This window comes from Anser brachyrhynchus, assembly GCF_964034855.1.
Source record: "Anser brachyrhynchus genome assembly, chromosome: Z".
Taxonomy (NCBI): domain Eukaryota; kingdom Metazoa; phylum Chordata; class Aves; order Anseriformes; family Anatidae; genus Anser; species Anser brachyrhynchus.
Window position 1 is genome coordinate 8,299,622 of NC_137697.1, and position 23,704 is coordinate 8,323,325.

Genomic DNA, 23,704 nt, shown 5'->3' on the forward strand with positions numbered 1-23,704 from the left:
CCACCTGTTGAAACACGAAGCCAAGTGGAAGTGTCCAGCACTGGGACACCACTGGTGCCACCCCATCACGCAGCCCAGAAAGTGCCATGCAGAGAGGAACGGGGGAAAAAACAAACTCACAACAAACTAAACAGTGTTTCACATCTTTATAGCCTCTGCTTCCAAACAAGTTGGGACAAACAAAAGCAAAAGTCAGAGTTTCCAGGATTTCTGCATCATTAAAACGAAGTAGGCATCACTGTCCACAGAGGCACTAACTCCAGAGTAGTAGTTCAAAAATTCATCTTTTGTAACCTAGGAATGAGAAAAACAGAGTTAAAAACGTGTGATGGCTACAGACTGTAGCCCACAGCAAGGTGTTTATGTTACACGTTCCCATGTTTTGCAGAAAAATCTTTAGCCTCTTTCAGAGAAGTCTGACTTTTTCATCAGGTTGTCCTGATCTGACATCAGAATGTGCTGCCCCAGCAAGCTCTGAGACTTTGTTTATTCCAATAACTCTGAGGTCAGTGTATTGAGCTTGGTGTGTCTGGAGACAGAGTTGTTGTTATGTCCTGGCAAACTGAACGTAAGACAAGTTATTCTGGCTATTGCTAAACATTGACTGCATGACTTAGATGCCACAATGAAATTAGAGTATTCCAACACTAGAACCATCACCAGATGAATGTAAAGAGCTCCAAATGTTAGTAAAGATTTTATTTTTTTTATTAAAAAATGAGAAACGAAGCAGAAATCCATTGATGGGACTGTCTAAACTAGTAAGTCTATGCGATAAGGTCAGAGTTTCTCTGGAGGAGCTGTAATCATAGCAAAAGTCACAGAAAGTGGGCAGCTGGTGACGGCATCAGGCTGCTCTCAGCATTTTCTGGTTTACCATGGAAAGCTGATCATGCTGCTGCTCCCAGCACAGAGGTCAGTAGCAAAACCAGCCCAAACCACCGGGCTGGCCCCTTCTGTCAGCTGGTGCCGGCAGAGGCACGAGCCCGGCTGCGGGGTGGCACAGCTCCGCTCTGCCCACGCAGCGGCGAGGCTTTGGGGCAGGGCTGTGCAGTCATTGCCTCGCTGGCTTTCATTTAGCAGCGTGTGCAGCTGGTTTCATCTGCAAAAACCTCAGCTGCTTCCATCTGCCCCTGCCACGACAGCTTTCTGCCAGGGGACCAGTGAAGCGAACAGGTTCAGTGAGCGTACCCTGTGGCCTGATTACAAGAGTGAGAGAGGCTTGCATCAAAACTTGGTTGCCTGAACCAAAAATTCTTGCTGCAGGAGGGAAACACGAACCAAACAACTCTGGACCAGATCAAGCCAAAAAGTTCCGCTCCAGGAACAAAAATACAAAGCCACAAAACCACACCAGGGGCAAAACCAACATGAAGTACCGGCTGTTGCAGGAGCAGCCTTTCCTTTCCTGGGACCATGCTGAAGGGAGAGGCTGTGCCCTGCCTCTCCCCCCACCTTGTGCCAGTTTGGGGCAGTCACAGAGATGCTTTGATGGCCCAGGTAGAGGTAGGGGGGAGCCATTTCCCTCCCTGAAGGACCAGATGGGTCAGACAGCATTTTTGCAGCAAGGCTGGAGCTGAAACCTTCACCTCTGGTGTTGCCCCACAGCCCTGCAGACTCAGATGTTCCTATGGTTTGTGCCATCCTGTTTAGCATCTGTTGCACAATCAGAAAGAAGAAATAAAATGTTCAAGCGTGAAGTACCAACCAAGATCTGACAATCTTGATGGCAGCGCCAGATACGGTCACGTGCATTGCCACCTATCTCCCAGCATCTGCCGTGTGCGCTCTGCAACCACGGGCTGGCAGGACAGCCTGCACCAAGGTCTATCTCCAGCATCTGCCAGCTTTGTACCCGGCACACAGCAGCCTGAGGCTGAGCACGGGCACTCAAGCTTCATTTGTGGCTCTCCCAGCTGGCAGCACAGCAGCCCCAGCAGAGAGGCATGGTGAGGGGTTGAAGGGCGGCTCAAGGTTTTGAAGCAATGTAATCATGAAAAATGTCCTCCTGGAGATGCCGAGGAGCATGTCCCATGGGTGACAGGACTGCAGCTGGGCAGAGTGAGGAGCCCACGGGATGCTCACTGAGCCCTGCCACCAGAACGAGGGGCGTGAGCTCCCATGGCTCCCACCCTCAGGCCAGCATCAGAGGCTAAACCGAAGGCTGCCTGAGGCCGGTAGCAAAGCTTCTGCTGGTTTTAAAAATGCTTTGTTGTTTCCACTTCTGCTCTTTGACTCTGTTGTTCCTCCACCCAGTTAATCCTCCCCTCTAGAAATGTATATTGCTTTTGGGGATTAAGTAAAATTGGAAAGGGTTGGTACTGAAAAGACAAACTGGTTAGGAGTTGCAGCTATGCAGATTTAAATTTCCACTGCCCTTGATTAAACATCAGCACAACAGATTACTTGTGGAGTCTGAAACCATGAGCTAGCATGTCAGAAGGAAACCACTTCATTTTGAGATGCCTGCCATCCATTACCATTGCTTTCTTTTTAGTTGAAACCTAGAAGATAGCTAACATGATACCCTGTTCTGGAGCCAATTAGTAAATGAAAAAGAAATGGATTGCACACAAGCTGCCAGGATATGCAAAGCCTCTATTTGCAGCAAGTGTGTTTTTTATATGAGCTATGTTGGCACCTCAGTAGCATCTCAGTAAGACTCCTCTTACGATCAATGGTAATCACAAAAAAACTCTTTCCACTAGTTTACACCGTTAGCCAGTATGCAAATTTCTAGAGGTTCACAGATCAAAGACAATAATTGAGCTTGCACAGCATTTACTAAGGAATTTCAAAGAGCTATTGCTTGTACTGAGGTCATGGCTGGAAAAAACAAAAGCAGAGTTTGCACAGGTCTAGAGCTAGAAGCACTCAGGACTGCAGTGCTCAAACTTACAGCAGTCAGGCCTTGGAACTTGTTGCCCAGGGAGGTTGTGGAGTCACCGTCCCTAGGGGTGTTCAAGGAGAGGTTGGACGTGGTGCTTAAGGGCATGGTTTAGTGGGTGACATTGGTGGTAGGGGGATGGTTGGGCCAGATGATCTTGGAGGTCTTTTCCAACCTTAATGATTTATATGATTCCTTGTGTTTGATTAGTGTAATACATCCTTGCATACACAAACAGTCCATACTAAGCACAAGCAGAGACTTCATCAGACAAATTCATTTGAAAGTATAGTCTGTGAGTCTACACTGCTTTTAGCTGGCTGCCAGTCTGAAATGGAGCAAACACTGCCATGCATAAGCCATTTACTCTTTGCTACAGCAACTCAGCCTTGGGGAACATCAGGACATTGTGAGAGAAACAGAAAGAAGACAAAAGAAAAAGGAATCAAGAGAGGAATGATTAGGTATGTTGCCCTCCCCTCCCCCTTCTTCTTCTTCTTATTTTTTTAAGTTTCCTTGTTGTGCCATTTCCCCACTCTCTGCATGGGGAGAGGACAGCAGATCTCAGAACTGACAGTCTCATTAGTGTGGCCAGGGGCAGCAAGGAGAAGGATGTGTTCCCACCCTTTCTTCAGCATCAGAAACTGAAGATGACCCGACAAGAAAATTACAAGTTCCTGAGTTCCCAGAAAGTTCCCTGAAGACATAGCTCGGTCATAAACCAATACAAATATGAAAAGCAGAAAAAGCAGCAAGCAACTTTCGATGTCAGTGTGTACAGACAACAGCTACCCTACTGGTAAATGTTCCAGGAACAGAGAGAAGAAAGTACTGTAACACGTATGCCATTTAAAGAAAACCATTAGTGAGATGGTTTCAGAGTACAAAAAGAAAGAAACCAAAGTGGGGGGGAAAGCAATAAGCAGGCCCACAGAGGTTTGAAGCAAGGCATGCGCACAAAAGATGCCTGCCTGCTGACATATTTTGAGTTGTAAGCTGTGGAAAAATAGGGCTCTAAAGAGTCTTTGGCATTTATATTGATCCATCCTCCCCTGCTTGTTTTGTCTCCCTCTCCAGCCTCCCAGCACTGGGAACTCACAGGTTCCCAGCACCAAGCTGAGCACTTAGGCAGTGGCTCCGTCCCACGGGTGAGACACAAGAAGCCAGGCGAGAGGGGTATGTGACCCTCCAGCCCACCCCTGTTATCCCCTGGAGCACTCTGTCATGTTCCTTACAGCCTGCCCCAGACCATCACCCTTCCTGAACATTTATTTTCCTCCTCTTGTGTCCTCTGTCCCGTGGAGCTGTATCTAGTGCTGGAGGGGGATACATTCAAGAGTCACGGTGACCTGCTGCTGATGTCCGAGAAGAGAAGAAAAGCTCATCTCAGAGATGAAAAGACATGTCAGGGATGCAGGGAGAAAAGGGTTAGATCTGCTGAGTGGCTGGATGCCAGATCTGCTCTCCGATTATGCTGCCAATCCCCTGAGGCTGAGACTACCAAAGCATCTGGGAATTATTTCTGTAGATTGACTGTAAGACTGTAATTGGCACAGTTACTGGAAGCTGCTATTATGGAAAATGAGCGTGTTGTTGTGCATACACTTAATCATGGGAACCTACAAAAGGTGAAAGTAAAGTCTTGTTCTTTTAATCATACAATCAGAGTTTCCAAGCGTTCTTCATCATGATGATAAAATAGACATCAGTGTCTATTGAGGCGCTGACTCCTGCATAGTAGTTCATGAATTCTTCTGTTGTAACCTGAGACAGAAGGATTTAAAATAGAAAAATGAACCTTTATTTTTTTTTCATGTTATAGTAAGCCAAAACCACATATTGAGAAAAACTCTAAATGAAACTTAACACCTGCTATTTCGCATTGTTTTTAGTGAAAAGGAACCCAACGGGAAGAATGAAGACAGTGAAAATGCAGAGTTCACTTTACCAGAAATAAGAGCTCTTGTCCTCCAAGAACACTTGGATGGAAATTAAACATGCAGAGTTAAACTAATCTTATCAGGATCTGAACTTAAAGTCAATGCTGTCCAGGAAGGCAAATATTTAAATGTATTTTTTTTCCCAGGAGTGCTATCCTCTATTTGCATTATCATTAATAGAAGTGGATGGGGTTCCTGGTGCAACCCAGAGACAGATATGAGCTTTATGGCTCTTCACCAGAGAGAAAATATCAGTGCCCTAACAGGTCTCACTTAAAGAAGCAAAAATTCTTTCAAATACTAAAGAGTTTTTGAGTATCTTTAATAGGTATTTGATGATGAAAATAGTGATACCTTAACTCTTGAACCATATACATTATTCTTTTAATATCACACAGGAAAAATATTTGCTCCTATAATGTTGTGCATGTGAGAGCTAGGCAACAAGTGACAAACGGGAGTAAGGAAATCTACTGCCTGTCCTACCATTACGACCTGATTACAAGCTTCACTGACCCTGCCTATTTCAGAGGCACCCAGCAAAATCGTGATGAAGAGGACCTGTCTAGCAGATGCTTAGCCATGAGGCATTTTAGCTAAAAGCATTTTAGGTGTCTTCTGTTCATAGCAGGACCATTAGTGACCCCTGATTCTGGCATAGGAAAAGTCAGAGGCAGTCCTCAGAAGAAACCACAGTCTGGTGAGCTAGCACCAGGATTGCTGAACAAGAGGTGAGTGGTAACTTTTCTGTAAATTCAAACACTGTAGCATTTATTAGGAGCAAGGCATTGATGAAGCCAAACAGAGGCATTCAGCTTGTCAAGAATCATTCTGGGGGCTCATCTTTTTTAATGCATTCATTTATGACCTCAGCAAAAATGGAAAATTTTTGCTGAGGTTTGCTAGACGTCATCACTGCTGCAGAAAAGGGACAACTCACACAACCAGTACTTCTCAGGATGACACAGCAGAGAAAGGGATGAAACTCAGCTCTACTAAGTGCAAAGTCACGCCCTAGAGAAATAAAACCAATTACTTCTCTACCAAACTGAGAACATGCCTATTGGAAACAAAACAAGTGGAGGCTTTGGGTGTTTTAGCCAGTCATTAGACAGGCAGGTGTCACCAGTGCAGTGCAGTATGAAAGCCCAGGTGCAACCTAAGACTATTTGGGAAGAGACAGTGAAATGTTACAGACATTGCATAAAGAGTTGATGAAACCTTATCTAGTTTGTTATTTTGCAAAGCTTGGACCAAGAATATTGACACGTGAACAGCAGAGGTCGCTCAGTGTTGGTCAGATACGTGTAAGATCAGACCAAAGGACTCTGCAGACACACAATGAGGGGAAAAGAAGCATGTTTGGCTCAAAGATAGTTATGAACTGAATGCATGGGAAGTCCATCACAGAGGGTGCCCAGGCTTTGTACCTGCACTGGAGAGTGAAGGAAGGCCTCCTAGCCCTGCCCCAGCTGGTAGCTCCTGGGGGACACGTCTGGTGGCAGCCCTGGGTCCCTCTGGCTGCCCCCTCACAGCCCTCCAGCCACAGCTCTTGGCTTTCCCTCTGCTCTGCTCAAACCTCACTGTCCCTCTGACATCCTGTGGATAAGTCCATCTCTATTACAGATTGACTTCCAAGTAAAGCATCTCAGAGATTATGAGTACTAGAGAAATGCTAACTGAAAGTATTTCACATATTAGGGAACCTGCTTTTGAGCTGGATCCTGTTTTTTATTCTCCTAAGAAGTAAAAAAATCCTCTAATTTACATAGATTTTGAAAATTAGCAATTGAGTGGGTTAGTTGAAAGACAGAGTTTGAGTAACCTGTAAAAGTAGATCCATATATGCTACAAGCCCATAAATGCAGTCTCATGCTTACCTTTGCACCTCCTGCTCTTTGCCTGTCAATGCCTAAGCAAACTCAACTAGCAGTCCTACACAGAGGTTATGCATATGTTTTACTGTACTCCATGTATATGATGCAAATGCATGATTGGTACCGGAATAATTTTCTCATTTAATAAATTAATTCAAATTGTGAGTCATCTGGTGACTTCACAGCCTGACATCAGATGTTTCACTTACCTTCCCATCTTTGTCATAGGGTGAATCAAAATTATCCAGAAAGGCCCTAAAAACCTGATCTTCTGTCCAGTCTCCGTTTTGGTACTTGGGATGGTGTTTTGCATTATACACTCCCCGTAAGTCTTCAATCGTGATGACACCATCTCCAGTTTTATCTAACTTCCTAAATGCCTGCATGATGATTTCTTTTCTGGCATTTGACATGGGAGGCTGTAAAGAAATATCAGCAGATTCAATTCATTTCTATAAATGCCCAGTTCAAAATTCATGTAACTGCTCTTGTTAATAGTAAAGTGAGTTCAAGGCACATAGGACAACAAAGTGCTGATAGTCTACACTGTCCATGACATAGGAAGGGCATTATATCACCAAAAAGTGGTGTGGTAGAGTCTAATTAGTGTCTATTGATAGGACTGTAAATGGACAAAAAGAGAAAAAAGACTTCTCCAACACTTCTATTCTACCAATTTAAAATATTTCTGCCATCAGCAGGCACTAATTATTTTACTTCTCAATTGTTGTGACTCGAGAAGAGCAGAGGCTCCAACCAGGATCTGTCACACTGTGGTCTATTAGAGAAAGCTCCCACTGGACTAGCTCACGTTGTGATGAAATATAAGATAAGATGAAGGACAGAGAAGTGAGATTAATGGGCTAAACTACATAGGTACCTGGACTGTTATATAGGAACTGAGGTACCTAAATCAAGACAGCAATTCATAAAAATCCATCACAACCATTTCTTTACTAGGACTATTAGATTTTGCCAATCAGTGGCAGAATCATGTAAGGTTCTGAGCTTTCTCATCCACAGAGGAGTTATTTGGGGTGATTTTTTTTCCTTTAGCATATTAAGATGGAAATGGAATATTTTAACTTCTCAAGAGTTACAGATATTGTAAGTACAGCTGTAGATTTTGCTAGTTTCTTAGGTGCAAAACAATACTGTGTTTCACTAGCACTGAAGTTTAGCTAATGACAAATCAGGGTTCTTTCTCCATTTAATGCAGTAATAACATAAATTCCCAGACTTACTCTCAGTGTAACAAGAAATTCATCAAAATCAATTGTTCCACTGCCATCTTTATCAAATATCCGGAAAATCTCTTGTGCTTCTTCCTTGTCTATCATCATAGCATAATCATTTAATCCTTTCACAAATTCTTTGAAATCAAGGGTCCTGCTGTTGTCATCATCCATAATCCGAAATACTCTGTGGAAAATGTGCAATTTGAGGAGAACGCAAAGGAGAATTTAAAGGATGCTGCGGAGGTTTAGCAAGGTGCTGGAGAACAGGGCCACCTTACTGAGATAACATTTCCCCCTTGCACAGTCTTCTGAGAAAAAACAAAACAAAACAAAACAAAAAAATAAAACCTATCAACAGCAGAGATGACCTGCTTAGATCGTGTGCCTGAAGCTGAAGTTAAATGAGGTGAAGGCTACCTTAACTGAAGGAGTCTTGCTATTCGTTACATGTTGAGCTCTCTAACAGTTGTGCAGATAGATGAAGTTGCAGCCGGTCATCTGGGATCCCTCTGAGGCTAAGGGAGACAGGGAGGGGTTCCAGGGCATGGCCCAGTTCCCCTTCCTGGGGTGGGGTGCTCCACACTCTGAGGTGACTGCAGAAGCAGCCTGTGTGCCCCCCATGTACTGGGCACCTGACAGACAAGCTACAAGGGGAGTCACACCCCAAGGAACAACAAAATCCCCAGTACTGAGGCACTTAAGTTAATTGCAGAAAACACCAAGGGGAGAGAGATGTTTTACATTCTTCCTCTCTCCCTGGCAGGAGTTGTTCCAGGTCTTGGGGAAGCACCTTCCTTCTGAAGGACTCATCTTAGTCCTTCACCAGACGAGCAGGTGAGTCCTGTCTCCCAAAACAGGCTCTGTGGGTTATGGCATTTGCATCGGAAGTGGGAAACACAGGTTTTACACCCTGCTCAGACTGCTGCTCACTGAAATGCCATGTTTGTCCCCAGGCATGGGTAAATAAATGGTAAGGAGTACCTGTGGCAAAAATGAAGAATTAAATTCAAACCTTTCCTGGCACAGTTGGTAGTTGGGTGGAAAGTTTGAAGGACCAAAACTTTGAGCACAGGCAGCTAAAGAGTGAGTTGAATGAACCTGAATTCCTTCCCTGGATCTGGTTCAGAGATTCTTGAGGACCCACTTTGCCACTTGTAAATGAGATATCAGGGAGGGGTATTGTGCTTTCCAGCTACAAACAACAGCAAAAGGAGTGCAAAGCATGGCCATGCTCGATAAGAGCAGTGGGGATTCCTACTGCACAACTCAGCGGGGCCAGAATTTCATCCAAGAGCTGTTTGGGGATCTTTACATTAAGAAATACAGAATAATTTAGGTTAAATGTGATCTCTGGAGGTGTTTAATGCAACTTTTCACTCAAAGCAAGTTAAATTCAAAGCTAAGCCTAGGTGCTCAGTGCTTTGGCCAGCTGGTGTTTGAAAGTTTCCAAAGATGGAAGTTTTGCTTCCAGTGCTTAGTTGTCTTCCAGTGCTTTGTCATGCGCATGGTGAAACAGCTTTCCCACATATTCAGCTGGAATTTCCTTCACATCACCTTATGGACACTGACTCTCTCCCCATCATCACTGGACATCCTACAAAGAGCCTCCTCCATCTCTTTTCCCCATAACCACCCTTTCACTATCTATGTTTGGAGCCTCCTGCAACTAAAACCGTTAGGCTGAACAGTGGATTTGACTTCTTGGACTTACCTGCCAAGTCCTTTAATGCCTGCAGATCCCCTTGCTAAGCACTTCAGTCGAAGTCTTTCTACAGGGTCGGTGGTTTTAGACAGGTTTCTTTTGGCCTGGATTGCCATCTCTCGGTCATGCCTTGCTGTGCCTGGCATCTGAAACACCAAAGCTCTCAGACAATGCGGATTCATAAACAAAACACAGTGTACTGAAGCCTGCCTTAGTATACAGAGCATCCTAAGTCCCTCACTTGTAAGGTGTTTGCAACTCTTTCATGAGGACTCCTTTTTACCCTCTATTTCCTTTTCATTATATCTTTTTCTCAGAAGAGGAAATTGCCAGAGGAACTGAACATTTTCTTTCCATTGAGTGAAAATAATTGCTTTGACCTGCACTTCATGGGCCACCAAACCTGAAAGGAGAGCTCAGACAACCACACTGCTGCTTTAACCCAGATGAAATTTGAAAGCATGGGTACGAGTTTGCTTGCCTACTGTGTACGAACACAATGAAAGTTGGTGGACATAGCCGGGAGAGTGCTGCTGCTGTACCTCCAGCAGCCCTGCTGAGCCTTCTCAGCCTTGCCAGCTTGGCAGTTAGTGTTCCCAAACAGGAAAAGCAGTGACAGCAAAAATTGTCCTGGCTGAGGGCTTTCTTCTTGTCTGTCTGTTGTTCCCCATGCTGATGCTGGGGAGAGGATGTGTGGGCAATGAAGTCACTTGTAAGCTTGGGTCCCCATCCCTGTGGGTGAGTGGGAAAGCAGCTCAAGGCTAGGACTGCCGTCCATAGCCTGGCTGCTGGGCCTGCAGATCAAGAAAAAGGTTTCCAAAATGTCTTCCAGCCTTTAAAGCATCACAGGAGGAGGCCATGTTGTGGGAGAGCTGTGGAAGGGCCTGGCTGAGTCATGGCAGAGGCCTGCCTGGGCCCGGTCCTCTCTGCTGAGGGTGCCCAGAGGAGGGGAGATGTGGAAGGCAGGCAGCTCTGTGAGGCATCGTGGGTGCCCACCACACTTCAAATCTTGATGTCATTGAACTGAAGCAGTCAGAGAAAATTTCTGAGAAACTGGGGATTAAACTGTTTCACCTTAACTACTTCACTCCTGCCTACAGGGCATTGTCTATGGCAGCTTGTTTTTATGTGTGCCTTCAGACCACACCAGCTGAGTTTGGGAGAAACATAAAGACAGAATGTCTTTGTTCCCCAAAATTGTTTTCAGTGCTAGCGTAATGCAGAAATCCATTGTGGTAGGGAAGAGATCATTGTCAGCTTTTGCTTCAGCCAGGATGGACAAAGTTATCCCAGGAGTTCATTAATGAGTGACCAAGAAGCCTTCCAGCTATGTGAGGTCAGCAGTCAAAAATGTTTTCTACAGACAATGACCTGTCTTAAGGGAAAATTTTTAGCTGGCAAGAATATAAAATACAGTGGGATTATATAAATACTGTGCAATCTGTATTTTCATTCTGTATTTATATACTATAGCTTGTATATATTATGCATACATATCTATATACAGTGTGCTTAAACATTCATGCTTAGCATTGTGTAGTATGCCTTTGTATTATATTTAGATACATAAATACTATGCAAACATGATCTGAGACAAATGATGAGATAATTCATCTCCATTGCACACTGAAATAATCTACACAAAAACACCATGTAAGGACTTTAGTAGCTCTCTGCCTCAGGCTCAGTGCGGGCATTTCCCGTATACTGCAATGCACATCAAATAATCATTGCAGTGAGATTGATGAATTGAGGCTAGAGAGGGACCATCTGATATGATATCTATTATAATCTCCTATACCTCCATAAAAGCCACTGAAACTCGCCAATCCTCAATTATCTCTGCAGCAAGTACATAATTTGCTTCTGCATGTAAAAGCATTTCTAGGCAAGAACGCGCCATCTCTAGACTAAATTGTACCAGTATTGAATCATTTTCATTTTAAAATATCTTCTTTGCTTCCAGTCTGAAATTTCCCTAGATCACTAGATGATGTTATATTTTCTTTTACTAGATTAAAGGGCTACACCTGTTTAAAATTTGTCCAGATGCAAACATTTGAAGCACTCTTTGGCTAAGCAATTAGACAGAGCTTAGAACTCTTGCTACAAAATCAGTTTCCAGATGTTAAATAATTCTGCTGTTGTTCCTGACTTGTTCCAATATTTTGTCAGTATTCTTTCTGAGGTGGAACAAAGCATTCTTATAATCTTACTAATGCCACAGGCAGCAATAATTCCATTTTTTTATCTCCATGCATAATGGTTAAAAACACTAACAATCAATAATTCTGCTGGTCTTTGAGAATCTACATTCTCTAAAATGTTCAATAACGAAATCAACGAACACCATGCTGTGATATCAAACTCAGCAGTTAAAGTTAGTTCATAAAGATATTGCACTTAAATGACACATTACATTAAAGCCTCTTAAACGTGACCTGGCTTCCTATGTCACACAACAGCATGTATTTGAGAATCCTTACTATACATTCACTGAATAAAGAAAAGCATTGAAATATAAACCCCAGAACATATGAGCCTGGTCCACACTCTAGTATGTCTATCACTTCCCGATTTCTGCTGGCAGCTGCTGTAAACTAAAGATAAACACTTCCAAGGCTGTTAAAAGATTATTTTAAGAAATGTTTTAAGAAAACAGATTCTGAATCATAGCAAGGATAGGGAATTCAGTGATTCAAAAGCTCTCTCTTTTCTTTCATTTTGCTTTCCATATATGCTGCTTTTTCCAAGCAACCCTCTTTCTGCAGACTGTCCTATGAAATACTGAGAGAGTGCAACACTTGATTATGTCTCTACTAGAAATGAGTGGCAAAATCTTTTGTTATTTGTTAGCAGCAGGATCTGATCTCAGTCTTTGAAAGGACAGGAGTTACAGAGCTCACAAACAATGAAGCAAGATGTGACCTTGGAAAAATGGTAACAATCAGCTGACAGTGCATGAAGTCCCACTAGCTGTTTAAACAACATTCTTGCTAGGACAAATCCTGGTTAAAAAAATAAAATAAAAAAATCCTTCAGATTACATAACAGCAATACAGTTTAGGGTGGTGGACACCTACACCAAGAGGTCACCCAACAAGAGATACCAACATCTTCAACTGGAACTTCCCCAGGGGAAATGAGAAACCTCCTCTGAGTGGTCACAGAAGACCATAAGATTAAAACAACATTGTAGATATGGGCATTGAAGATAAATGTGGTTGTTCAGATCCTGCACTGCAATAGGGAGCTTGGCCATCCTGCTCTCCCCAGCACTTCCAGCTCTTCCCTGAAGGACAAGGTTGGAGGCCAAAGCTGGGATTTTGTCACCTCTCTGCAAAGGCATCACACCATTGTGGGAGATGGAGATAAAATAGAACACATAGTTCTCACAGGAGAACAAAACAGCATGTCTTACCACTGGTGATACTCCAGAGCCAAGCTGAAGGCATGTCCTGATCTCTTGTCCTCTTTCTCTTCTCTGGTTACTGACTTTAAGCAGCTATTCCTCTGCCCTTTCTTATGCACCGAATATGGGAACTGATGTGGACAGCACAGTGTGTGCCAGGGGACAGACACCTACACAGTAACCAATGCAAAAACTAACTTTCCAGTATGCAAGCCCCCTTTTGGATCTAACATGAAATAATTACAGATACAGTCAGGATTAGTTGAATATAACAGTTCACTGTGTACCTTCCAAATGTGTTATGTATTAATAACCATTACGACAACAAGAAAAGGTCATAACTGTAATTTTACATGTTTATAATTCTTATACCTCTTCCAAGATCATCAGTTGTCTCCCACTGTGAAATGAAAAAGGGGCTGGTTAATTTAATTGAACACTGGAGAGCCTTGTTCTGCCTTGCAGCCTGGACTACAAGCAATTACAGCACCCTGAGTTCCAGCATTGTTTGTTTCCATGGGCGATGCTGTGTTGTGCGAGCTGAACAGCAATGATTACATTTCCTACCAAAAATTAAACCTGAAATTTTTTTTTTCTTTTTTTTTCAGAAAAACATCAAACTGTTCATGACCCAAATCTCCTTGCATCCCTTTAAGCCTGAGGCTTAAACCTGGAAAGAGGCAGATTTAACCTAAGCTGTGCTCTGGTTCAGTACTGTTTGTTTATACATTATCCTTCAGCTGAGACCAAGAGCCTCCTTGGAAAATCCAGGCCTGATTTTCCTGAGAAACACCCAGGTGTGGCAGACATAAACCCACACCAATCTGTGGATTATTGTCAGCTCTGAAAGCGCCTGTCCTGGCCAAACTCCTAAGTCACACACCACACCTGAGCAAAAAATCTTGGAGACTATCAGTCTATTTAAGTGGCCTAAACCAATAGCATGTATTTGGGTTTTACTCCTAACAATCTCGTTAAATTATTACAAGCATGAAAATCGGATGGATGTTAGGCGACAACCTTAACATCTCACTAAAAATCGGGCTTCCCAGTCCCACCAACCCCTCTGTAGTAGCCTGCAGCCTCCCCTTTGCCTCTCCCCCATCCCCAGCAGCACTTGGCTCCATCCTGTCAGGTAGGACATTGCTATTCATCACATTTTTATATATATCTGATGATATATATATATATATGTATATAAAACAAACGCTAGTGGCCAAGCCCCAAGCTCAGCTGGTGAGAAAAGCTTGTTGCGAGCCAGCAAATGGAAGAGAAAATCCTTTACCTGCAACACTATCCTGCACCTGGGGTTTCCGCCCGGGACCGGGGAGGTTTCGGGGCCCGGACGGCGTGGTGCCACAGCTGCTCCCAGGCTGCTGCCCGGACCCGCACGGGCGGTGAGAGGAGGCGACGCAGGGCCGTGGGCAGTGCCGGGCTCACTGCAGAGCTTCCTCGTCCACCTCGTTTTACTTGTTTACTTACCCGGCTGCCTTGCCTCCCCCTTTTTGGGAGGCCTGGCGTTTACCAGCCGGTCTCCAGGGTGACACTGGTGGCTGCGGCTGGCCCAACCTGCAATTACGTTGCTTCCCTGGGCTACTGCCGCTGGGTTGCAAGCTTCCTTTTATTTAACCTGATTTTAAACAGATGCCTTCTTTCTCCTCCCTACCCAGACGGGCTGTGCAGGGGACACCTTGCACCCATGGATGCGATGTGGGAGTGGAGGACCCCTCGTGCTGCCTCTCGCCCAGACAACCCGCGATGCCCACAGGAGGGTGCCGGAGCAACACCGCGGATGGCGATGTTTTGATGACACGTTTCTCCGCTCTGTAGTTGATAGGGCTGAAAAGACTTGCTGGTTTAGTCCTTTACTCGAAGTACAATAGGAAAAAGTAATTAATAGCCTGACAGTTGTGTTTCACAATAAACAAGCTGCTGGCATATTTTTTTTCCTGCTGATTAATTATCGTTTGGAAGACTGGCCAGCAGCAAGAGCCTCTGGGGAGATGCTGAGATGACGCTCGTTTGCAGAAAACTGAAAAAAGGTTAAACACCCAGCTGATGAAGGAAAATTTCTCTCTGTCTAGACACAGCTATTAACAACTCTGCCTGCAAAAGGTCACAAGCATTATCAGCGACATAGTGTAGCATTTGGGTAAGAAGTTGGGGTGTATTGATATACTTCTTAGGGGTGACAGGTAGCCTGTGTTTTGCTTCTCGGCCCTCTCCTTCAGCAGCACACTGGACATACGTGGTCAGGGCCGAGGGCAAGGGCAGCTAGCTCAAGCTGAGAAACGGGGAAAGGGCCCAGTCCTGCCCACGGATAAAACACCATGTCAGAACGAGTATGTGCATCGTTTCCTGACGAGAGCAGGAAATTATTTTAGGCAATTAGTAGAGTAATAACATTTGCATCCTGGCAGGCTGCTTATCTTTCATCGACAGGTACTTCCTGGTACTAAACTGCAGTTTGTGCTTATATCTCCCATCTGGCAACTGGTTGTACATTAATGCACAGCCAGGAAACTATGCATGTTTAATCAGTAAGTGATTCAAAAATCCTTGCCTCTGTGACAGTGTGACGTCCCCGTCCGCCGGCTTTGCTCTGTGCATCGATCCCCGGGGGCTCTGGGAGTGCGGAGCAGAGGGGCTGCCAGCGCAGGAGCAGCAGCCCCTGCTGTCCGCCGGCACTCACTGCAAGGGCAGAACAGGAGCTGGGGCCGGTGAAATCGTCTTCTCTGAGCAACGACTCCGTCCTGGAAATGCAGCATCCCACCTGCGCGAAGCCACTCTTTGCATGCAGAATTTGCAGCTTTCAGAAGGGTGCCTGTAGGCTGGCACAGCAAGGAAGGGCTCTTGCAAGCAGAAGAGCAGGTTAACTAAACACTTGGATATTTGGTGCTTTCTGCTGAAGGCAATTTGTATGTCTAAGCCCAGGCACACATATACACATACACATACTCATACACATACCCATGTTCCATTTACCTTCAGCACACTCCTCTGAAAAATGGGCTATGCTAGTTAATGAATTACAAATCTGAATAATCATTAATGTGCTTTCAGGTGTCTCAGATTGCATCAGGCTAGAATTAAGTTTATCTGATGGTACCTGCTCCATTACTGTGCACGAAGCTGTAAGCAGAGCTCAGGGGATTCAGAGTTTATCAGAAACGAGACAGGGTTTTCGCCAAAACTTTGGAATTGTTTCTCCTCATCTTCTAACTACCTTTGAAAACATAAATTTAATTTTATTATTTATTTATTTTCAGTCTGAACAGTCTGTTTGGTTTGTGGCTCAGCACTTGATTTAATCTAACAAGAAAAAAATATCTATGAGATCTACTGTAGTCTATATGCTTATGACAGAGGAGGCAGAAATCTTGTCAGTGTTCAGTTTCCAAAAAATCAGATTTCTTGTTGAATTTCAGCAGGAGGGAAGGTGTAAGATATGTACCTCTCAAAGAAAAGAGAGAAGCCCCTGGGCATTTTGTCACAGTTTGCATGCACTAGTGTTGTTTCTAAATGTGAACGTGCTGTTCTGATGTGTGGACTTGCTGCCGAGAAGTCCTCCAGCAGTTACAGCTGCAGGTATGAGGTATGACCATGAACGTGTCCACTTGCACTTGGTAGAGGAGTCAGCACAGTGTTTAATTTTCACTACAGCAGATTAAGAAAAATTTAAAAAGCATGGGGTATCAGAACACTACATCGAAGATGACTAAGTGTACAGCATAATCCTTTGTGTGTTTTTTTCCTGCCATTAAAACTCAGAAAATTTCACACACACCAAAAAAGAAACCCTCATGGTAAATAATATTGTCAGGGGAAAAGTATCCCTATTTTAAACCAAACTATAACCTAATTAAATTGAATTCCCAACCTATAAAATGTTTTTACATCCAAAAATGCTGTCTCCCTGTGCAGCTGGTAGCAAGCCAGCTCCAATAAACTGTGCTCACGATTGCTCTCCGGAGCTGAGACCCCATGGACAATGACCCCAAGGAGGCCACTGGTGGGCCTGGACCAGGCTGTACTAGGCCACACAGGCCTCGTGTTCCAGTCCGGTGCCCAGGGTCGCTCCCTGATGATATTTTGTCGTCTGACGGAGACGTAGCCCAGCCTCCCCACATGGGGATGTGGAAATGTGGCCCAGCCTTTCCATGTGGGGACATCCCTATGGCAGTGGCACTCAGCTTCCAGGTCATGCCTGGTGGAGCCGCCATCTACCTGCACATTCTTCCCAGCAGCGCAGGGAACTTCCCAGGCACCCTCATCATTTCTTACCTTCACCACATCTTACCTCGCCCCGACACCTCAATTTGGAGAAGCAGAGATACATTTATTTTTTAGCAGCATGTCTTCTGTTAAAGGTAGGCATTGCTTGATATTTTTTTGAGGTCATTTGACACCAGGAGCATTCCAGAAAAGGGGACAGTTGTTTTGAAATCTTTCTTCTTGCAAATTTACCACAAATCTGTTCTCAGCTGAAGAATGAAAAATGCAAACATGAGGTAGTTATAATCTTTATGAAGTTCAGCAACAGGTGTTTACCAAAAATCAGTTATTTTTAGCACCATACACACCATAAAATACGGGAAATTTAAGTTTTAAAGCTTTTATTCAAAGTGTATGTCATAATCTTTCTTTTATTCTCTTACATTTCTTAAAAATACTGACAAACAGTCAGACAATGTAACAGATGTCTGACATTCGTAGAAAACTTCTGTGCTCAATCCCCCCTCTTTCTCTCCACTGGAAAAGAAAACAGCCAAGTGGACCCAGCACTTAGTAGGATCAAATGCCTTTTGATGATGAAAAGCTCTGTTTGATCTTTGCAGGGAGAAGGAAGTAAGGAAGAACAGGAAAGCAGTCTGCAGCTTGATGAAAAAAAAAAAAAAAAAAGAATAATCTGTTCTGTGATAAGGACAAAGAAACAGAAGCCAAAACCAAAGGAGCAGATTTAAGTGAAGCTGCTGCTCAGAGAGGCCTCCTGAAAGCCCATAGTAACAAAGCGCTGTTAATAGAGGTGGGGGCTGGCTGGGAGAAGCACAGACACTTGTAGAAAAGTCTTGATAACTTGTCGATGTCCCTCACAGTCTTCTGAATGGGCATTTTTACATGTATATGGGATCGTGCAGGCACAGCTTGGCAGGAGGGAAAAAGGTGCTAAGGAAGCAATTTCAGTAGTTGCACAGGAGAGGGCAGAGGCTCTTTCTTCAAGACGTGGGCAAAACATCGGCTGGAGATGGAGGCTGAAGAGAGGACAAGCTGCTTGAGTTACCAGTGATGGAAATGTTTCACTTGTCAGTCTGTGGAGCATGTCTGACATCACGTATTACTTCAGTCTGTGATACAACTTCTAAAATAACCACAAACAAAATGTATTCTTTCATTGTTGTTCTCTGGAGCTTCCTCTCCAAATTACCAGAAAGTGTTTTTTGGGCCCTGTCTACAGAAGCTTGTTTGTGGCATGCAGATCAAATGCTTTTCCCTCCCAGAAAGGCTTGACATGTGTCCTGGTTTCAGCTGGTGTAGACTTAATTTTCTTCCTAGTCACTGCCATGGTGTTGTGTTTTGAATTTAGGATTGGAATAATGCTGATAACACACCAATGTTTCAGATGTTGCAGAGCAGTGCTTACACTAAGACAAGGATGTTTCAGCTTCTGATGCTGCCCTGCCCATGAGAAGGCTGGGGATGCACCAAGAGCTGGAAGGAGACAGAGCCAGGACAGCTGGCCCAGGCTGGACAAAGGGGTGTCCCACACCTCAGGGTGTTGTGCTGAACAATAAGAAGGGGGGCCTGGTGTGGGCTAGCCAGGGGGGCAGCAGTTGCTCAGGGACTGGCTGGGCATCAGTCAATGGCAGGTGAGCAATTGCATTGTGCATTACTTGTTTGTGTATTCTTTATTATTATTATTATTATTATTATTTATTTTTATTTTATTTTTTATTTCTTATTAAACTGTCCTTATCTCAACCCACAAGTTCTTGCACTTTTCATTTTTTTCTGCCATCCTGCTGTGGAGGGGGAGTGAGTGAACAGCTGTGTAGTGTTAAGCTGCCAGCTGGGTTAAATCAAAAACGTGGCAGAAAGATTAAGCAGATGCCTACCTATCCCTGTTGGTGATACAGCATTGTTCTACAGAGCCAGGGGATATCCCAGATTCCCTTCTCTGTATAGCCTTCTCCCTTCAGAAGTGACTTTTTCACCCAGAATGGTTAGGTATTGTCAGGCTCCTCTGCACATGTGGAGCCCTGAGATTGTAACACTTTTGTATATGAGCTGTTGTTGCTTCAGCAAACATTTCATTTCTCTGGCTGCAAAGAGCAGATTCTTGAAAAGATGAGACAGCAGAGAGAGCTAAAGACCCAGGGCCAGATCTCAAAACAGATTAAAGCAAAATACTGGCATTTAACCTCCTCAAACTCCGCAGCGTCCAAAACCTTGTGGCTTGTGACCACCAGAACTTAAATTTCAAATCCTTCAAAACTACCACTGTTGAAAGTTGAAAGAGGGTCTCAACACTACAAAGTCTGACCTGGTCCCAGAAACATTGGGAGCCCAAACACATGCACTTAGGACAATTTTAGCCACCAAGGACACCACAGTAGCACACAGCTACTCAGGACCAACCTGAGCTCTCCTGGAAGAGTAGCTGAAAAGATAGCAGGACACCTAATGGTGCCAGATGCTGGCATTTAGACAGCTGAATCACGCTCTAGCTGTCTCTACTATAGATCTACAGCAACATAAAAGCATTTACATTTAAAAAATAGCTAGTTTGGGTGAGCCTGTAGGTCTTCTGGCCCAATCTCTTAATCCCCACAGTGGCCAATAGCTGTGGTTGGGGTACAAGCACTGGGCATGCCTGTGGAGCTCTCCCCCCATACCCACCCTCCAGCAACCAGCCATTTCCCAGCATCCTGAGCTGGAATCGCTCCTATAGAGCTATTCTCCACGGGCTTCTCTAGTCCATCTTCAAATCAATTAACACAATTAGTCTTCATGGGAACCTCACAGCAACAAACACCACAGGTGCTGAGTTGCCACCTCTTGCATGTCACATCTGGTGTTGAAAGCATCTGCTTGGATTTTACTGCATCCTCACTGAGGAATAAGGACTGGAAGGTGAGAGTGGACACTGTTGGCAAAGTCCAGCAAGAGTGTCTCTGTCAACAGGCTTGCCAACTTTGCCATGATGACTTTAAGCCAGGTTTGTTGGGATGGGTGGCCAAGGCCTGTGCACAAAGAGGGGCATGAGGCAGCCCTCACACTTCCCAGCTGAAAGCAGCACTGCTGGCAGCCACGTCAAATGCCTGCATAGCACAGAGGCACACAGACAAGAGCAGAAGGAATTAAAAGTCTAAGTGCACTCCTCCTTTACTAGTTTCTTTCTGTTTGCCTGGTTTAGGAATCAGATATATGGGTTTGTAATTCCAGTCTAGGTCATCAGACGTGACTTTCCAAGGATGCTATTTTTTTAGGCTTGGTGGAATCAAATCTGCTTAACATAAGCACCTTCATATGCCTGTAATTCTTAGGTTCCCAGGAGAGTGACTCTCAAAATAGGTGCCTGCATTCCCTGTCTAACCAACTGACACACACAGGTGCCTTTGATACCCCCCAGGCAAACACAGAGGAGTTTGGTGTCTAGTTTCCCCCAAAGCTCCCCAGGGAGCAAGGCTCTCGCAGGCATTCATGTCACTCAGCAGAGACATGCAGGGTCTGCCACCACTCCCCAGAATACTGACCTGAGCCCTCACAGGGCATGAACTTGGGATGATGATGGAGACAAATTCCTTTTCCCCTGTCTCCTGGCTCCCTACAGTTTGGTTTTTGGATTGCTTTTTCCAACACTGTCCTCCAGCATCCAGTCTGGGCATGCTCTGCACGGGAGGAGGCAGGCCAGGGAGATAGGATACTCCTGCTGCAGCTTGTAAGCTTCTGCAGCTTTGTAAATGCCAACAAGAAGAAACTGTCAACTCCACTTTCTCTAGGGTTTGGCAGAAACAGTAGTGCTTTTTGGAAAGCAGCAAGACCTCAGTATCAGGTTTGGATGATACAGCCCTTGTAGCTCTGAGCCCATTTCCATTTTAGAAAAATCACAACCTTATGTCTCTTTCACTTTGTAGGGACCAAGGAGCAAACCCTCTGACAGCTGGGAAGGAGAAATGTGTCACGGACTCTCCCTTTTTTGTGTTTGCTTTTCATTGTAAATTAAGAAGAAAAAAGCACAATTTCAGGTAAATTGCAATGTTTAGTTCATGATGAAACACAAAGATTATTCTTTTTCCCCTCTAGCTTTTGATAAGAAAATTAAAACAATACACCTACCCTAGCTTTGAAGTTCTGATTTTTTGTTTTTCTCAGTCCTTAACATAGACTGAAATATGCAGAATTAATTTCAGTAGCTACAATCACAATCCTAAAGGCTTCTTTTCTCCCACACAGTAGTTTCAGAAATCAAATTAGAGCTGTTTTCCTCCACTGCTCTGTGTCTTTCTGTGATGATGGCATTAAATGCTTCAGCCAAACTGATCTTACTTTAAAAGTCCATTTTTAAAATGAATTCATATGAAGGAGAGCATGTAAAACTAGCTCCATCTGATTACTACCCCCTGTGTTGTACGAATCACTGAAATGCAGAAATCATCATGCTGAGGGGATTATGTTGCAAGCAGTATTTTCTCATGCCTTTGACACATACACAATACAAGGCCTCAGTCACTCCTTTGACTCCAGTCTGACAGCACAGTATTAGTGGTAGAAAAGGCCCTGTAGTATGTGGTTGTGCACCAAAAGATTAATTGGGCACAGAATTATGTGGGAGGGAAAGAAAAAAAAAAAGAGCCATTACTTGCTTTGCTGTTCCACTCAAAAGTACTGACCTCAAATGCTTCCATAATCTGGATCTTCTCTTTCATTGGCAAACTCTCAGCTAAACAGGCATGGATTGCACAGAACATAAAAACTTCAAGCACTCAACACGATAGGATGCCTCATTCCCTGAGAGGCAGGCAAGAAATGCCAGGATATGCAGCTGTGTAGCCCTGCAGGCTGGTATTGCAGCTGCTAGCAGCAGACCATCAGCTTTGTGCTGAGCTTGCAAAGCTTCAGGATGAGGCTGCCAGTCTTGCATTGTCTGAACAGTTCCTTCATCTGCCTGTAGCTTTGTTTTACTTTTTCCTGTGACAGCAACTTCTCTAACTGACCAGATGCCTACATCTAATTTGTTTTTAAGAATGTTTATCTTTGTAGGGCACAAACACAGTTTTCTGTAGATAGCGATAACAAGTAGTAATTCTGTGTATAAAGAGATGTTTATGATTAGCAGGGTGCAGGCAGGGAAGAGAAATACCAGCCTGACACAATTGCAGAGGGCCTGAGAAGTGGGGATGCAAGCTGCAGCACAGAGCAGTACAGGCATGGAATGATAAAAGCTGGGGCACAGGCTTGGCACTGGAGACTCCATGGCTCTCTTCAGTATCCAGAGAAATGCAGACCTTGAGCTCAACAAGACTGGGTTTAGGGGTAACAAAGAGAACAATGAAATAATAGCCTCCAACATATAAATTCAGCTCTAACGTAAACCTGCAGACAAATGAGAAAGGAGAAAGGTGCAAATGCATGTTAGGAAGCACATACAAATAACTGAGTGAGGAAGAAACCAGCAACATCAACACAAATCTTCTCATTGAGGGACACCAGAAGCTGTCATGTTACATATGTACAGTGTTAATATCACTGTAGGTCAAAGATAGTGACTTTATGGCCCAGAGGAACAATGGAACAGTGAGCATAATCCCAGGAAAATGGATAAAATCTAAGAAGTGTGCTACAATTTTAACTCCATTATTATTATTATTGACACTTTCCCCTATATTGAAGTATTTTAACTACATTTTTATTCTTTCTTTTTATATAGCAATTACATCTAAACTTAAAATAACAGACTCAAATATACTACCAACATATTCTTGGCTTTATTTATACGTAATGTGTTTTTCCTCTTTGACCATAAATGAGATTTTGAGTACAACAGAAGGAAAGATGTGCTTGGAGGCTTCCTCAAACCCAGCTCCCAGCATGGGGCCAAAAGACACCCTGTAACATCACTCGGACTCATTCCGAGTGTGTTACATGTGGTGCTGGCTGCAAGTTGCATTAAAAGGAAGTTTCATTGTTAGGTTTTGTGTCATTATTTTCACATCCCTGTGGTGGCACAGAGCTGAGATCTGTACCAGCATTGAGGCTGCTTTGCTGCACTACCTTTTTGTGTAGTTCCCTTGGAATGGGACGGTAGAGGGTGGTTCTTAGCTGGGAAGCTAGGCAAGTGATGTCTCTATCCATGGTCCTCCTTTCTTTACCAGACTGGCTGCAGGGTTGTTGTCTTTGTGTATGACATTCCCTTCACATTTGATCCATGTTTAGCTTATAACAAAGAATGATTTTAAATAGAGGTGAGAGCATGTACTGTTTATGCTCAGCAGATTCAGCACCAGTTACCCAGATCTTCCTGAAAAGATCCTCCTATTCAGCTGATAAGGAAATATTCCTCAGGTGTGATGTGCTCTCTCCTTCACACCAGAAAGCCTTGTTCTTCCTCTGTCCTCCCTCTAAAAAATCTATATTAAAGCATACAAGC

At 44.0% G+C, this 23,704-nt stretch overlaps 2 protein-coding genes across 9 annotated transcripts in view; both read right to left on the bottom strand.

Annotated features, from left to right (window-relative positions):
• Positions 1 to 129: 129 nt before the first annotated feature.
• Positions 130 to 15,751, bottom strand: CAPSL (calcyphosine like). 8 transcript variants are annotated; one of them, XM_080574275.1, is made up of 7 exons: positions 14,342 to 14,530; positions 13,066 to 13,226; positions 9,654 to 9,790; positions 7,949 to 8,126; positions 6,914 to 7,123; positions 4,511 to 4,651; positions 130 to 294 (listed from the first exon to the last, which is right to left on the bottom strand). In XM_080574275.1, exons 3-6 carry the CDS (start codon positions 9,788 to 9,790, stop codon positions 4,550 to 4,552), a joined length of 627 nt encoding a protein of 208 aa, XP_080430401.1. In that variant the 5' UTR covers positions 13,066 to 13,226; positions 14,342 to 14,530; the 3' UTR covers positions 130 to 294; positions 4,511 to 4,549. The 8 variants fall into 8 exon arrangements, with proteins under 8 accessions (XP_080430401.1, XP_080430396.1, XP_080430395.1 ...); XM_080574270.1 differs by lacking the exon at positions 13,066 to 13,226 and adding an exon at positions 13,429 to 13,456 and having other exon boundaries at positions 4,548 to 4,651; XM_080574269.1 differs by lacking the exon at positions 13,066 to 13,226 and adding an exon at positions 13,429 to 13,456.
• Positions 15,752 to 16,301: 550 nt separating this feature from the next.
• The window catches only part of LMBRD2 (LMBR1 domain containing 2), a 50,597-nt gene continuing 43,194 nt past the window's right edge, over positions 16,302 to 23,704 (bottom strand). The window contains exon 22 of the transcript XR_013943710.1: positions 16,302 to 23,490. The gene's annotated coding sequence lies outside the window, so the exon portion shown is untranslated. The remainder of the gene's footprint in view (positions 23,491 to 23,704) is intronic.

What these genes read in the sequence shown, in the direction of transcription:
- CAPSL (XM_080574271.1), bottom strand. An exon ending in AATTTCTTGTTACACTGAGA is followed by an intron (nt 7,124 to 7,948) that starts GTAAGTCTGGGA and finishes ATTTCTTTACAG; the next exon opens with CCTCCCATGTCAAATGCCAG. An exon ending in CCTATGACAAAGATGGGAAG is followed by an intron (nt 295 to 6,913) that starts GTAAGTGAAACA and finishes TCTCATTCCTAG; the next exon opens with GTTACAAAAGATGAATTTTT.